We start from the raw sequence: 14796 nt of genomic DNA on the forward strand, positions 1-14796 counted from the left end.
TGAGGTGGGGGAATCACCTGAGCTTGGGAAGTCGAGGCTGCAGTGAGCTGTGATTGTGCCACTGCACTCCAGCCCCGAAGATGGAGTAAGGCCCTGTCTCGAAAAAAAAAGAATGTTTATATTTTTTTCTCCTTTCCTTTTTATTCCTTCAGTTCCTGAGAGTTTTTCTTGGGATATTTGTTACCTGGAACAGTTGAAACTTTCTAGAGCTTTAGACTTTGTAGAAGGCATGACAGTGACCTCTGGTGTTTCTTTCCAGGGCGGAGCTGCAAATGCCATTAAGAATTCCCTGTTTTTGCCTTAGCACTTTACTTCCCATGTTATTCTCCTTAAGTTACTGTTTTCAGATCCTGCTGGAAGATCTTTGTCTCTAGGCCCTTCATTTCCAGGCCAGAGCTGGTGGGCAGGCCCCTGCTCCATGGGTAGCAGTACCAGGAAGCGCCGGCAGGTGGCAGGCACGGCCCCACAAGCAGCCCGGGAGCAGCCAGAATTAGAGCCTTTGCACCATTCCCAGTGACTTGACCTCCCAGCAATGTGCCCAACTTAGTGTGGGGTGGGGCACCTGATCCTTTCCTCCCACCTCGTTTTGCTGACATTTCTTAAATGGATGAGCAGTTTAAGATCACCAGCAGCTGCCTTGAGAGGAGCTTAACAAGGCCACACCTCAGGATGACAGCCTGGGGCCTCTTCCCCTTCAGGAACTAGTGGGAAGGATTTACATGCCATGGCCTCGGATGGCTTGGGTTTCCTTAGTTGTAGGGCCCTACTTCCTGCCTCTTTCAGCCAAATCTCCCACACCCTTCCCATGAACTGGGAGGTCCCCAGAACAGGCCCTTGCCACCCTCTACTCCACCCACTCTGCTATGGTCCAAGAAAAAAAAGCCAGAAGTTTGAGAAGCCCTGGGACAAAAGTGCTAGGGTCCTTGGGCTGCCTTCTTTTGGGGAAGCATCTCTAGGGACCAGCTGAGGCTGATTGCACCACTTCCTTCCCTGCAGCTCCTAGATATGTGCCCCCCAAGTCCCGCTTTGTCTGCTGCTCACTCACTCTTGTCTTGGTAGAGTCCTGCCTAGCACCTTCCTCAGGGCTAGGGTCTTTCCCTTCTGTGTACAGAAGACAAATGCTGGCTTTTCCAGGAGGCATGGGGAAGGGAGGGCTGAGAACTTTGCTGGGGGAAGAGGAGGGAAGTGGCAGCTGCAGTGAGGAGTACTGGCCCCTTCCCAGACACCACCTGTCCCCCACTGCAGGAGACTACAACGAGGGGGGTGTGAGCAGCACTGGCGGGGAGGGGGGGATTGGAGAGCTGTTCCCCTGGACCTCTAAAGTTCTGCTCCTAGTTTAGGTCCCCAGGTCTTTAGGGACTCCTGAGTTTCCCCACTCTATAGAGAAGTGGGATGGGGACTGGGCTGGGACATCCAGAGCAGGGATCTTTCGTCCCATTGTGGGCTCGTTTGCTCTCAGCTAGGGAGGCTGGAGGTTTTCTGAGGACAGATTGGCCATAGTCACCCTGGCTTCGCTCCAAGAGGGGTTAACCCATGTGTGCGAGACAGAACTCGCAATAAAACTCAGGGTTCGCCCCCCACTGGTGATAGCCCAAGGGCAAGGTGGGGGGCCTGCGGGGGTGTGGGGGAAGGCAGGTGGGAGGCTGTCCTCTGTGAGCTCCCCAGGATCATTTCCCAATAGTGCCAGAATTTGCATACTTACTGGTTTCCCCATCAGCTTCTGGCTCCTGGAACCAGGAAAACAAGAGGAGGAAAGAGCAACTGGGGCAACTCCCCAGAGTTTGATCTCTTCCAGCATGCAGGAGTCACATTCCATCCCTGTCCCCCTCTCGGAGGGAAGCTGCCTCTGAAGAGGCAGGAAGCTGAGGCTCTGAGAGGGAAGTGGTTTGCCCAGGGCTGCATCGCTAGTGATGGGGGCTTGAATCCAGGGCTCCTCCCTCTCCTTCTTTCACAGGAACTGAGTTATTCTCTCAAATCTAGAAAGAGGCAAGGACCATTGTGTCCCTTTTACAGGTGGGGAGACTGAGGTCCTGTGAGCAAATACCACCTACCTAAGCTGCTTGAATGGGCAGTGGAGCAGGAGGTGATGGGGAGAACTTTGGAGTTAAAGCCCAGTTAGTGGGAAAGAAACAGAAACAGCTGGGGCACTGGGCCTGGTAGCCTTGGAGTCACTCTGCCTGGCAGACTGAGAAAGAGGCCTGGAGGGACATCTAAGCCTGCCTGGAAAGCACCGGATGCAAGCTCAGGCCAGCGGGGCATGGAACTGACCAGTCCTCCCTAGATCCCAGCCCCTCAGGCACCTGCCACATGGGCTCTGCCGCCCTTGCCAGTGCCTATCAGTGAACCAGCAGGGCCAGACTCGGCCTCCAGACACAGCACAGCCAGGCAGGATCTGCTGCCCACTGCCCATCCCTCCCCACACACAGCAGAAGCAGCAAATGGCTTAGGGTTCAGCTCTGGTCAAGAAGCAAGTAAGCAAGTAAGCAAGTATGAACTCCCAAGGCTATGGCCAGCTGGCAGCTGGGATGGGAAGAGGGGTGAGAACACTCCCTATTTCTTCCAGGCAGCCTCAAGGCTCCACTGTGGTGTGCAGAGACAGGGGGGGCTTGGCAGGTGGGGTTGCTGGGCATCTGCTGCTGACCAGGTGGGTAGGGTGGTCCTTTCAGCTGCCATGCTGGAGGGATTCCTTTTTTTTTTTTTTTTTGAGACAGGGTCTCACTTTGTCACCCAGGCTGGAGCACAATGGTGCAATCATGGCTTACTGCAGTCTCTACCTCCTGAGGTTCAGGTGATCCTCCCACCGTAGCCCAAGTAGCTGGGACTACAGGTGTATGCCATCACACCCAGCCAATTTTGTATTTTTTGTAGAGAGAGGCTTTCCCTATGTTGGCCAGGCTGGTCTCGAACTCCTGGGCTCAAGCAATCCGCCCACCTTGGCCTTCCAAGTGTTAGGATTACAGGCATGAGCCAGCATGCCTGGCCTGGAAGGATTCCTATGTGGATGTTGAAACCTAGGAGAGTTGTGAGGTGTGGGGCTGAGGGTACCTTCACCTCCCCCATCCCTGCAGGGCCCTGAGTTGCTGCAAACTAGTGTCCAGGCCCACCCCTCCTGTCCCCCCTGGTTTGGGGACCAGAACCAGGACTCAAGGCCCTGCCCCAGTCTGTCCTTCCTCTGTGGGACCTTGGGCAAGTCATTCAGCATTGCCAAGTGGCTGATAATGAACTGGACAGTCTGGTATTTTAGCTTCCTGTCCCACAAAAACAAACAGAAGCCCAAGTATATTGTAAATAAGATTTCTTTTTGCAGATAAAACTGAACTCCAAAGCCTTTTACACTTTTGCTGCCTAAGTGCCCCCTCCAGCCCCCTGCCTGCTCGTGCGTCCATGGGCACCTCTGAACAAGGCCCAGACCAAGGCCTCGGGAAAGATGCCCCATCCCCAAGGGGCTATGCATTCCTGGTGAATGTTAGAAATCTTCCTTCCAGAGAAGGGTCAGGGAGCTGGTGTGGAGGGGCTTCCTCCTGGGGTGAAGGAGGTCGGGGTACATACCTGCTGGCCTTTCCTCACCCAGAGGCCAGCCCAATGCCCTGAGCATAACAAAGACAGACAATCACCTCTTGAAAGGGCTCACAATGATTGTACTTTATTGATGTGTTACAGGAGGTAAGGACTTTCTGCTTAAAATATTTAAAATTTACATGTGCACACAAACATACACAGGTTCCCCCACCCGTGGGGAAGAGCGAGATGACTCTGAATAAAGGATGGAGGAGAAGAAGAGGGTGTAGACAGAGGGCTCTTGACCCCTACAGGGGCAGCAGGATAAGGAACAGAGTGGGGCAGAAGGTGGGTTATTAAGAAGCATCTTGCTTACTGACATGAAGCCACGTGCCCAGCGAGAGCACAGATGAGGCCTCATTGGCGTAGAGGAGGCCCTTGGAGGGCAGGCACACGGTGCCCAACTAGCCAGCCAAGGCCAACGTCCCAGGGGTAGGGCGGAAGTGGGGTGGCGTGCACAGGGCACCCAGCCCAGGCCTCTGCTGCCCCCACCTCCCTCCCCACCCTCTGAGAGAAAAGACGGTTTGGGCCTCAGCCACCGACTGACGCCGTTACCGGCAGCGTCTCCTTAAACTACAGAGATACAATGTGTATCAACAGGGTGATCGCTTCTGACCCACTGAGGCAGACAGCTAGAGGTGCTGCATGGGCCAGAACCAATCCTACAGTATCTTTGGTTTGTGGGTTTCCTTCCCGACTTGAATCCTCCCTCTGTCCAGCCTCCGGGGTGGGCCTCAGGGCTGGGAATGGGCTGCTCGATGGCCCAAGGCCCAGCCTGATGGCCCTTGGAGGCTGGGGGTGCTGCCCTTGCCAGCCGCAGGCAGCTTACTCACTGGGGTGCTGGGACTTGTAGGAGAGGATCTCGGCAGCCAGCTGCTGGGGGTCCAGGAGCTGCGGGAAGCGCCCCATCACAGCCTCCACCAGGTGCGGGGGAAACACACCACACAGCTTGGTATACACGCTGGCCTGCTCCTTGGCCAGGCTGCCTGCCCTGCCCCACGGGCTCCTGCCAGCCCCTGGGCTCTGCACTGGGGGCTCCTGAAGGACTGGTGTGGGTGGGGGCAGTGGGTACGGTTCAGACCAGTACTCTCGAGGTGGAAAGGCAGGGGGCGGGGGTGGGTAGTCGGCAGGGACACTGAAGTGGCCAGCACCCATGGCCCGGCCAAAGGCAGAGAAGGCCGCAGTGGCTGGGAGCTCAGATCCATAGGGACTGTAGCCCGTGTACGGGGCTCGGGGTGGGCCCGGCTCACCAGGGCCTCCTCCTCGAACCCCCCAAAGTTCTGACATCTGGCTCTCCAGGGAGCCAATGCCCGAGTCCAGGCAATCCTGGGAGATGTACGGGAGTGAGTCCAGGGTCTGCGGGAGCCAGTCTGTGGGCCCGAAGCTGCTGCCACTGCCCCCGCTAGGTGCGAGGCTCCTTCCTGATGGGGCATAGGTCTGTGTTAGACCCTCTTGGCGGGACCCTGGGGATGCCTGGGCCCCCAGCTTCTTCCCATCCAGGCTGCACTGCTCACTCTCTGTTAGCAGAGAGCTGGACTGGGATGAAGGTGAAGGCCGCCGGCCACTTTTGTCCTTGCTTGGGGCCCTGGGGGGTGAGAGGAGAGCATTGGCACGGAGCTCATCTGCCACAGAGCGCTGGGGGCAGCTTGGCCGCTCTGGGTGGAAGAATCGGCACTTGATCCCATAGGTGCATTTCCTCCCTGGAAGAGGAATCAAGAGGGACTCTAAGCAGGGGCACTTCAGAACCAGGGGTGGCACAGGAAACGGGGTTGGGTGGTCCAATGGTGGAGGTCCCCAAGAGGAAAACAGGGCACAGGCAGACAGGTGAGAGGAAGGGCAGGAGTGAGGAGGGCCGGGGAGGGCAGGCTGGGTTCCATACCATAGGGACACGGCTGCTTCCTGTGCTCCAAAGTGAGTGGCTTCTTACGCAGGAAGTTGTCCAGGCTGGGCCCGTGCCGGCCCAGTGGGTCATCAGGGGGCATAAACCTGCAGAGGGTGCAAAGAACTCTCTGGATGTGGGAGCCATGCAGGGACTTCTAATTGTTGAGAAGGGGCCAATGGCAAGCCTTGCTGGGAAGAACAGGAGAGTGACATCTAAAACTGGGGCCTGTCCAGGACCCCCCAAAACTGTTCTATGGGTGGGATCATACCAAGGGAGCAGAAAGGGATCCCCGGTCTAGAGGGCCACAGCCCATGGGCACCTTTAGGGGAACTCCCTCTCTGAGGTCGTCGGGGGATGGCAGCCCGCACCCACTGGCCCATGGCCTCTGCTCAAGAGATGCCATGTTGGTTTGTAGAGAGGCCACCTGGAACCATCAACCACATCCCCTCATAAGTGCTACGGCTCTATCTCCCAAATTAGCCACTCTCTCCACCCCACAGCCTGCCTGGTGCCGATCTGATTTCTCCTATGTGGTGAGCTATCTGTCTCACTCTCAAAGCTGCCTGGAGCCAAGACCGCAACCTCTCATGGCCACAGGGCCCCGCAGAGCCCAGCCCCCAGCTCCACCCTTGCCAAGGGCATCTCTGGCTTCCCCTGTGGACCCCAAGTCTGTCAGGGCCTCTGGGAGGGAACATACTTGTCATTGACGAAGGAGTACATGAGCAGCCGCTCCTCGATGAAGCGCTTCCACTCCTGCCGCTCGCCTTGGAGGTCGCGGTACGTGTCGTTGGAAACCACTATCCCATCAGACTCGTAGGCCAGCTTCACAATGAATCTGTCGTCATAGCACACCACCCGCTTGCCACCCACGCGTCGTGACGGTGTGAACACCAGGATCTTCTTCTTCTCCAGTTCCCGCAGGATGTGCTGGTCTGGGAGGTGACAGGGGTGCACACAGGTCAGGGCCCAGCGGGACCTACAGCCAGGCCTACAGGGCTCCCTAACCTGCTGGCAGCCACGTGCAGGAGTGGTTAACGCCAAGGTCATGGGGGCAAGAACTAACTCTGCTGAGGCCTCTTCCACGCCGCAGCCCCTCCCTTGGCCTGGCACAGTTTGCTGCCTGAAGACCAAGAACATCTGAGCACAGGTGGCAGGGCCTGCATGGCAGAGGCTCCAAGCACAGAGCTGGCCTTGTTCCTTTTCTCCCTCTGGACATTAGGCCTGTTCAAGCCAGATGTGGTCTTGGCTTTGGCTTTCATCCAGCCTGTTCTGAGGGGTCCGTGAATGAGCCGCAGCTTGCTCTGGGGTGGGAGAAGTATCTTGGCTCTGTCCCTTGCATTGCCAGGACAAGGTCGCTAAATCCCATGGTGGGGAAAGGTCAGGCCACTCACCATGCCCCACCTGGGGAACTGCTGGGACCACAGGGACACAGATGTGTGGTGCAAGTGGAAAGGGCCCCTCTTCCTGGAGCCTACAGTCCCAGACAGGCTGCCCCCAGATCTCAAGACTTCTAGAGAAACTGATTCAGTTTTTACCTCCAAAGGCTGGGGGCTCTTGCAAGAACAGTGGTAACAGCTAACATACACTGAGCATCTACCATGTGCCAGGTACTCTTCTCAGCACTTACCATGTGTTAACTTATATGACCTCATGAGGAAGGCAATGCTGTCAACACCCCCCACCGACACCGACCCCATGTTTCAGATGAGGAGCATGTGGCTCAGAGGAGGGCTAACAGAGGTCCCTGTCCAGGCCAGGGCACCAAGACGGGGCAGAGCCGGGATTCCAACTCTGGCTGTCTCGACTCAGAGCCCACAGGCTTAACCACTATGTGGCACTGCCCTTCTGCCACTGAGGATGTTGAAAGAGCGACCCGCCCACCAGTAGGATGAGGGAGGGGCTCCAGATCTGAGGCAGAAGACTGGACAAGGTGACCTCCAATGACCACCATTCAGAGCAGGTTGCTAAGGACAGAAAAAACTGAGAAAAGAAATGCTGGTCCCTGCTTGAGTTCTAGAAGTTGTATGTCACTCCCAGAGGGTCTCTCTTGGGGAGAACCAGGGCTGCTGGGGCAGTAAGACCATCCCACCTCCAGAGGCACCACTCACCTGTGATGGGCACATCGGGCCGAGGCTGCTCCTTCCTCCAGGATGGCACAAACACTGTGATGTCTGTGTGGCCCCGCTCCAGAAACCAGTTCACCGCCAGCAGGATGCCCCGGCAGGAGAAGACCTCCTTGTTCCCATGGCTGGGAGGGAGAGAAGGACAGGGTTAGCCCACACTGATGGCCAGCCTGCCACCCCCTAGGCCTGAGCAGGAGGAGGGAGGTGGTCACGCCCCACCCCTGCCCTGGCTTTGGTGGTGGTGGTGAGCAGTCCCTTCCCCTTTGGAGTCACCAGCCCCTTCCCCTTTCCCCAGGGCTCAGGCCCTGGCCCTCTGCAGGTGGGGCCCAAGGCCAAGGCCTCCATTCCCAGTGCCAGTTCCCACAGCTCCAGGATGGCCAGGCCCCGCTGGGACTTTCCCTGAGGCCCCATCTCCTGAAAGTGAGGAAGCGCCCAGGAAGCTGGCAGCACTGCTCCCCACGGTGGGGGAGGGCCAGGCCACTTGCAACACACCTGGGGGTGGGGGAAAGGTGCCGCGAGACTTCTGGTTCCTGCCCCACCCGGCGAGCTGCCGGGACCACAGGGACAGATGTACACATGCACACTGAGTCACCACCCCTCCCTCGCCTCTTGCAGCGTGGGTGGGGGCGGGGAAGCACCGGCTGGGCTGACCGAGGAGAAACCAGATTGTTCCGGATTAAAGTTCAGTCCTCACACACACCTCAGGGGCTGGGGCCTGAGAAGGGCAAAGGGGAAGGGGCTGGCGACTCCAGCCTTCAGCATGGGACAGAAAGCGCCGGAGTGGAGCAGGCTCCCCAGGAGCCTTTCAGTCTGAAAGTGAAAGGATACTGCTTTTCCTCCCAAGATGGCAATTCTCCCAAATGCCTCTTCACCCCAAGGCAGAAAGACCGTCAGGAAGATGCTAGGGGACTCTTAGCAAGGACAGCTGAGTAAGGCATGGGCCCTGCCTTGGTCTCAGACGAGGCCGCGCCCCACCCACAGGTGGCTGCACCCAGAAGGAAGCCTGGCAGGGCTCCTGGGCTGCCGCAGCTCTCCGTTCCTCTATCGGAAAATGGGCCCAGCAGTCTGCAGCTTCCTTAAGAGGGGTCAGTCAGTGGGACAGCTTTCCTGGTGGCTTCAGGCCAAAGATGGCCTGCAAAGTAGGGGTTCCAACTGGATTTCCTGAGGGATGTGGGACTGGGGCTTGGGGCTCCCAGGTAACACTAGGTGTCATGGAAGAGCTCCTAGGACCAGCAGCCCCACCTCTCACTGCCCCCTCAGTGAACAGCTTAGACTCTCATATTTGGCAAATAAAACAGAATAAATGTTACGCAAAAGAGGCAAGTCCAGGGCCAACCACATCCTGTGGGTGTCTTTAATGGGAGTGGGGGAGGTAAGGGGTGATAGCTGGAGCCCTAAGAGAAGCTAGGGAGGGAGGTGGGGCAGCTGGGGGCCATAGAGGCTGTTTGGGGGCAAGGCTGGGGCACCAGGGTCTGAAGGTCTCTAAATTGTAGGGGAGACAAAGTCCAGCCCAGGGCAGCACTCATCCTCCCTTGGTTCCCGTGCCACATCTGCCAGCCTGCTTATAATAAAAGTTCCCATTTGCTGAGAGCTGTGAACCAGGCCCTGTTCTAAGTGTCTAACACTGAATCATCAGCAAGCTTGTGAGGAGGGCACTATACCATCATCAACCCCTTCCCTGTTTTTCAGATGAAAACTGTGGTCCAGAGAAGGCAGCTTAGTCACCAGGGTCACACAGCAGTTAACGGTGGAACAGCGATGCAGGCCCAGGGCCTATGCTTATCACCACCCTGTATACGTCAATGCTCAGGCAGGTATGAAGGCAGGCACAGACCCTGATCACAGGGAATGAGCAGGGATTCGCAGGCACCGAGCTCCCACTGGCGGCCAGATATATGGCTTCATTCTTACAGGGCTTGCTACCGTGAAGGAAAGGAAGGTTACCTGGCTAGTGGTAAGAGACAGTCAGAACTCGAACCCAGGTCTGGGCCACTCGGTTGCCTTCCTGTCTCTAACAGAAGATCCAGAATTTACTCGGGAGAACAAAGCTCCCAAAATTGAGTTTGAACAAAGTGTGTAAGTGAGAGACAGGTGGCGAACAGGAGAAACAATGCCACTGGCAAACTCCTGCTCTTCCTTCAGAACCCTTGTGAGATGTCACTGCCTCTGAGAAGCCTTCCCTGACCTGCCACGATGGGTCAGGTCCCTGGTCTGTGTCTTCACAATGCCCAGTGCTTCCCCGATCACATCACCCCCCTTCCCTGGGCCTTCTGCCCTGCCTCTCAAAACCATGGCAGCTGGGTCACCCCAGGCCCGGCTCCTTGTCTCAGGTATGCAGTGTGCGCATGTATCCGCCCACCTGCCTCCCTCCGGGCACATGATCCTAGGCTAGTATCTTGGAGCATTGGGAACTAATGGGATGCCAGGGCTCTCAGGGCAGTGCACTGCCTGTAGGCACTGAAAATCTTGGCTGGGGACAAGTCGGTTCTCAGCAGCCCTAGCACCTGAATATTCCCTCAGCAGATGGAAAACTGATCAGTGGGCGCTATCAGAGCCCTCCTCCTGGTAGAGCACATGAGGCCTGGAGTGCCCCCCTACAGCTAGCTTTAGTCTCTTTCACTGCACTGGAGGAAGCGCTGCTGGCACAGGAAAACCAGACATCCCTGCCCCCACTCCAGTTCTCTTTGCCTGTAAGGTCAGGGTCCCCCAACCTGGCTAAGCAGACACTGATAGGATGTGTGTGTAGAAGACTCCAGCTAGGCTGCTCCTGCCCCAGGACAGAAGGCAGGGCTGGGCCAGCCTCCCCAGGTGAAAAGATATGCCTGGGCTGGGCCTGGCGAGTGGAAAAAAATTCCCTTAGAAGGAAACAGAGGTGAATTTCCCCATGATTTGCATATGATGGGGGCTAGCCCGCCTGCCCCTGGGGAGGGGGGGGTGGCCAGGCAGGAACCGAGTAGCAGCTGAGACAGGAAGTTTGAGGCTGGAATTCCCCTCCTGCCACTACCCCAGCTCAGAAACCCCCGAGGTGGGTGCATGGCTCTGCTTCTCAGGAGCAGGCTCCTCTAAGCACCCCTCATCACAGCCCCTCCTCCCATGTCCCTCCTCCTTCTGGATACAAACACATGCTGCACACGGCTGCTCCCAGGGCTCGGCCGCTCCTGGCCCATACCTCCAGAGGAAGGAGTCACACAGATCCAGCCTAGCTCCTAGCCCAGCCACATGAGGCTGGACACTGAGAGAGACCCCCTCTAATCTCGAAGCACGGGCTGTGACCTGCTGCCTCTTGGCATGGAAACTGGATTTTCTCAGCCTCCCACCCAGGCTCAGCCCAAGTCAGAGAGAGAGGAAGACTGGCCTGAAGGTGACAGAAGGAGGGAAAAGGGCTCAGCTGCATGCCTGCTGAGCTGGGCTAGGGCCAGCTGGACAGTGAACTTGTCCCACAGGGGCCACAAATCAGGGAGGGCAGAGGCTGATGTCATGCCAGCCTCGGGCAGCCCACCTAGGAGCTCCCTCAGGGCAGCCAGAAAATCATCCCTTCCCAACCCCGTGTCTGGGGTCTCCCCGTCCATGACAACAGGAACTTTTCCCTGTGAGCCATCCACCCAGCACTGACTCATCAGCCTGCCTTGGAGGGAACTGGGAAAAAAGTGGGGCCAGACGGTGGAGCCTGGATTGATGGGAGAAGTCTGGGTTTCCCAAGGTCAGCAGCAGCCCTGGCTTCCCTCTCTGCCCCTACCCCCCCAGCCCATTCCTGTGCTGGGGGATGGGGGTGGGAGTCACTGGGGGCTGAGTCCTGGCTCTGGCCGCGGGGAACCTCCAGAGACCGGTCCAGCCCAGGCTGCTTCAGCTGAGTCAGTAGGGATCCAAGTTGCAGCTTGCCTGAGGCCAGAGCATCATGTCACCTGCCCACAACCCATGTAAACCTGGACCCAGCCTTGAGGTCGCTCTTGGACAGTCGCTGGACCTGTTTTCGTGGGAGCCCAGGTCTGAGACAAGAAGGCCTCAGAAGCCCAGCCCCTGAAATAATAACAACAACAACTGCTACTACCACTACCTACTACCACTACCTACTACCACTACCTACTAGCACTAGTATGGTTCCTGAACGCTTGCTCCTCTCCAGGATCCGCACACTCCCTCCTCACAACACCCACCTGAGATCAGGTTCCGAGGACTGAGTGAGCAGCTGCCCACGGGCTGGTCCCCTTTACAGCCCTGCCTCACATTACAGGAGAGGAGTGGAGACACAGTGCTGGCCTCAGGGAGGGACCCACAGCGTAAGGTGAGCTCTGTGGACAGAGGGACCTGGGCTGGAACCCTGCCTCTGTCACTTACCAGTAGCGTGACCCTAGCCTCATAAAAGGCTTTCCCTCCCTCTAGAGCAATCCCTAAGAAGGAAGTCACTCCTTCCAGCCCACCAGAGCTGCACAGACAGTCATCCTTCCATGTGTCCTGGCCACAGGAGAGATGCGAACCTCATGTGTCCCGGCCACAGAAGTGACACTTACCTCATGGCCACGTTGCTCCCATCGATGACCACTGGTCTCAGGTCGCTGCCCTCCTTGTCCTCTTCTGAGAGTGGAGGCTCCAGGTTGGGAGCCTTAGGGGTGCCACCACCCCGCGGGACTAGAGGGAGCTGAGGGCAGGGGTCTGGTGAGGCCTGGCGCTCCCGCTCGGTGGCTGTCCCGTGTTTCACCAGCTCGCCCAGCACCGTGTTGGTGTCTGCCTGGATGCCCAGCTTCTGCAGGACGCTGTGGATCTCCGTGGATGAATAGCCCAGCTTCCGGAAAAAGTCCACCTTCATCTGCAATTCCACAGCCGAGGCCTCCTCAGCGGCTGGCTCTTGAGCCGGCCTGGGGGTGCCCTGACGGCTGTGGCTGTCCTCAAATTCCCACAGACTCATGGTGGGGCTGGCTTCCAGGACAGGTTTCTCTCCACAGGGGCCACTCATAGCTCAGACTCCTGGAAGGCACCGCGCCACAGCTCCTACTGAACAACCAACAGGGTTAGGGACGGTGAATAGCGCTCTCTCCCACCTTCCCTCCCATCACCACACCCAGCAGGATGAGGGATTGGTGGCACTACACACTACATCGTGTTATTAGTTCAGGTTGTCCTCTCAAAAGCTCTCCCAGCTAGGCATTCCCATTCCCATTCTATAAAGGGAGAAACTGAGGCACAGACATTAAAAACTTGCTCAAGGTCATCCAGCTGTTAGCTGGTGGCTCGAAGATCGGAACTTAGTCTGAACTAAGACTGGAACTGCCCCAGCTGGAAAGCCTCGAACCCCTACGCCAACCCAGGGGACCCAGAAGGCAGGGACGGGGCTCTCAGATGGAATCCTGGGGCTGGAAGTGCGTTGCGGGGCCCAAGGCTTCCCCACTGGGGCCATCACTTTCGCCCACCCGTCCGGCACTCAGAGCTCAGGCCCAGGCAGCGCAAGGCCCGTGGCCGGACTCCCGGAGCCGGGGAGGGCAAGTTTCCGGGGTGACCCGTGGGGAGAAAAGTTGCTGGAAAACTCTGGTTGGCTGCCGGGAGCTGGTAACGCCGAGGCTGTCCCGGCCCGAGACCCGCGCTCGCTCGGTCCCCGATCCCGATCCGGACCCTGGTGCTCTTCCCCGGCTCTCCCAACTTGGGCTAAGTTGGAGGGGTCCTGAGGCCCGGCGGGCCGGGGAACAGGACCCCGACCCTCCCCTCCCCTCCCCTCCCCTCGGCTCGGCTCGGACCCCGCCGGAGCGCTCCCTGCCGCCTCCCCGCCGAGGCCCGCGCCCTCCCCGCCGCGCCTCACCGCGCCGTGCGCCAGCAGCTGCTGGCGGCGTCTCCATGGGGCCGAATCCCGGGGGCAAGGAAGGCGGCGCCTTTATATGGGGCGGCGCGCGGGCAGGTGGTGGTGAGGCGCTGACGCGGAAGCGGGCAAGGGGCGGGGCCGTCGCGGGAGACCGCCCCGGGGGCGGAGCTTCCGCGCCCCTTCCTGCTCCGCCCCTCGCGTCGCGGCCCCGCCCCCGCGGCCGCCGCGCGCCGGACTGGGCCCACGGGGGTTCAGAGGCCTGGGGATGCCGTCTCAAGGCTGCGGCGGCGACGAGCTCCGAGCGGGACACTGAACGGCCCGTATGCGCAAGATAAGCACGGACTGAACCAGGTACACGCACCTGCCGGGGACGCACTGACCGAGGTGCGGACGGCGGTACCAGGACAGGTAAAGCCGCGAACACTCGGACCTAAGAACTTGACAGGTACACCCTGCCTGATGAAGCTACCTACGGCCAGGTGCGCATCGAGTGAATCAGGTACACGGAGGTTGGTCCACGCACCTTGGAGGGCAGGTCCATGGTTATAGACAGGTACATCCAGACAGGCACTTTTCAGATGGAGTCAGGCCCCCTCAAGACACACTGTGCTTGAAGCCGTCACACAAAGGTGGGCCACCCCCAGGGCCAGGTACACTTTTCCTGAAATCTGTACCTTACTAGGACCGAAAGGCAGGTTCAGTCAGCAGATGCACAATGACCGAGGCAGAAAACCAGGCAAAAGAGGGCCATTTACCCCAATCAACACATGAGTGTCCACACAAGAATACTGTCACCCACACCGCAGAACTCACTGAGCGCCCCCACTGGAGGAGCACCCTTGCTCCATGAAGATGCTTTTAGTTTCCCAAGTCAGACCTGATCCCTCGCATGAGCACAGCACTTTACAGTATCTACTCACGGGCTTACAGACAGAGGTCGTTATGCTGATGTTACCCTTGAGAAATTCTGCAAAGGCTAAACTGCCCCAGCTGGAAAGACTCAAACCAGGATGGAGAGCTCCTATTCCAGTGCTCCTAATATTTGCTATTTTGTGAACCACGGGTAACTGAGGGCAGAGGGGAGCCTGGCTTCCTATGTGTGTGTGTGAGAGAGAGAGAGAGAGAGAAAAAACACAGAGCCCACACGCTGGAGGACAGAGCCGCATGCCACCAGTGCTTACTATGTGCCAGTCCTTTGTTACATTCTCTCTACCTCATCATAGGCATGTAGCCTATAAGTGCTAGTGTTATAATAAATACTTGTTTATTGTGAAAGACACAACTGTACATGTACAGCTTAAAGAATAATTGTAATAATAAAAAAGCCATGTATCCATCACCTAACTTAAAAAATAGACCAGTGCCAGTAACTTGAGGCCCTCTGGGTGCTCCCATCACAGCCTCCTGCCCACATCCTGAAGAACTAGTTTCCTGAACTTTAATTG

General features: G+C 57.9%; 1 protein-coding gene across 6 annotated transcripts; it reads right to left on the bottom strand.

Moving 5' to 3' along the window:
* Positions 1-3617: 3617 nt before the first annotated feature.
* ZC3H12A (zinc finger CCCH-type containing 12A) lies at positions 3618-14582 on the bottom strand. 6 transcript variants are annotated; one of them, XM_054495665.2, is made up of 7 exons: positions 14272-14582; positions 13875-14029; positions 12072-12549; positions 7549-7688; positions 6138-6372; positions 5438-5544; positions 3618-5258 (listed from the first exon to the last, which is right to left on the bottom strand). In XM_054495665.2, the coding sequence occupies exons 3-7, from the start codon at positions 12512-12514 to the stop codon at positions 4384-4386; spliced, it is 1800 nt and encodes a 599-aa protein (XP_054351640.1). In that variant the 5' UTR covers positions 12515-12549; positions 13875-14029; positions 14272-14582; the 3' UTR covers positions 3618-4383. The 6 variants fall into 6 exon arrangements, with proteins under 6 accessions (XP_054351640.1, XP_054351632.1, XP_063513567.1 ...); XM_054495657.2 differs by having other exon boundaries at positions 12072-12552; XM_063657497.1 differs by having other exon boundaries at positions 13875-14582.
* Between the last annotated feature and the right edge of the window lie 214 nt (positions 14583-14796).

The sequence above is a fragment of the Pongo pygmaeus genome, chromosome 1 (genome assembly GCF_028885625.2).
Source record: "Pongo pygmaeus isolate AG05252 chromosome 1, NHGRI_mPonPyg2-v2.0_pri, whole genome shotgun sequence".
Classification (NCBI taxonomy): domain Eukaryota; kingdom Metazoa; phylum Chordata; class Mammalia; order Primates; family Hominidae; genus Pongo; species Pongo pygmaeus.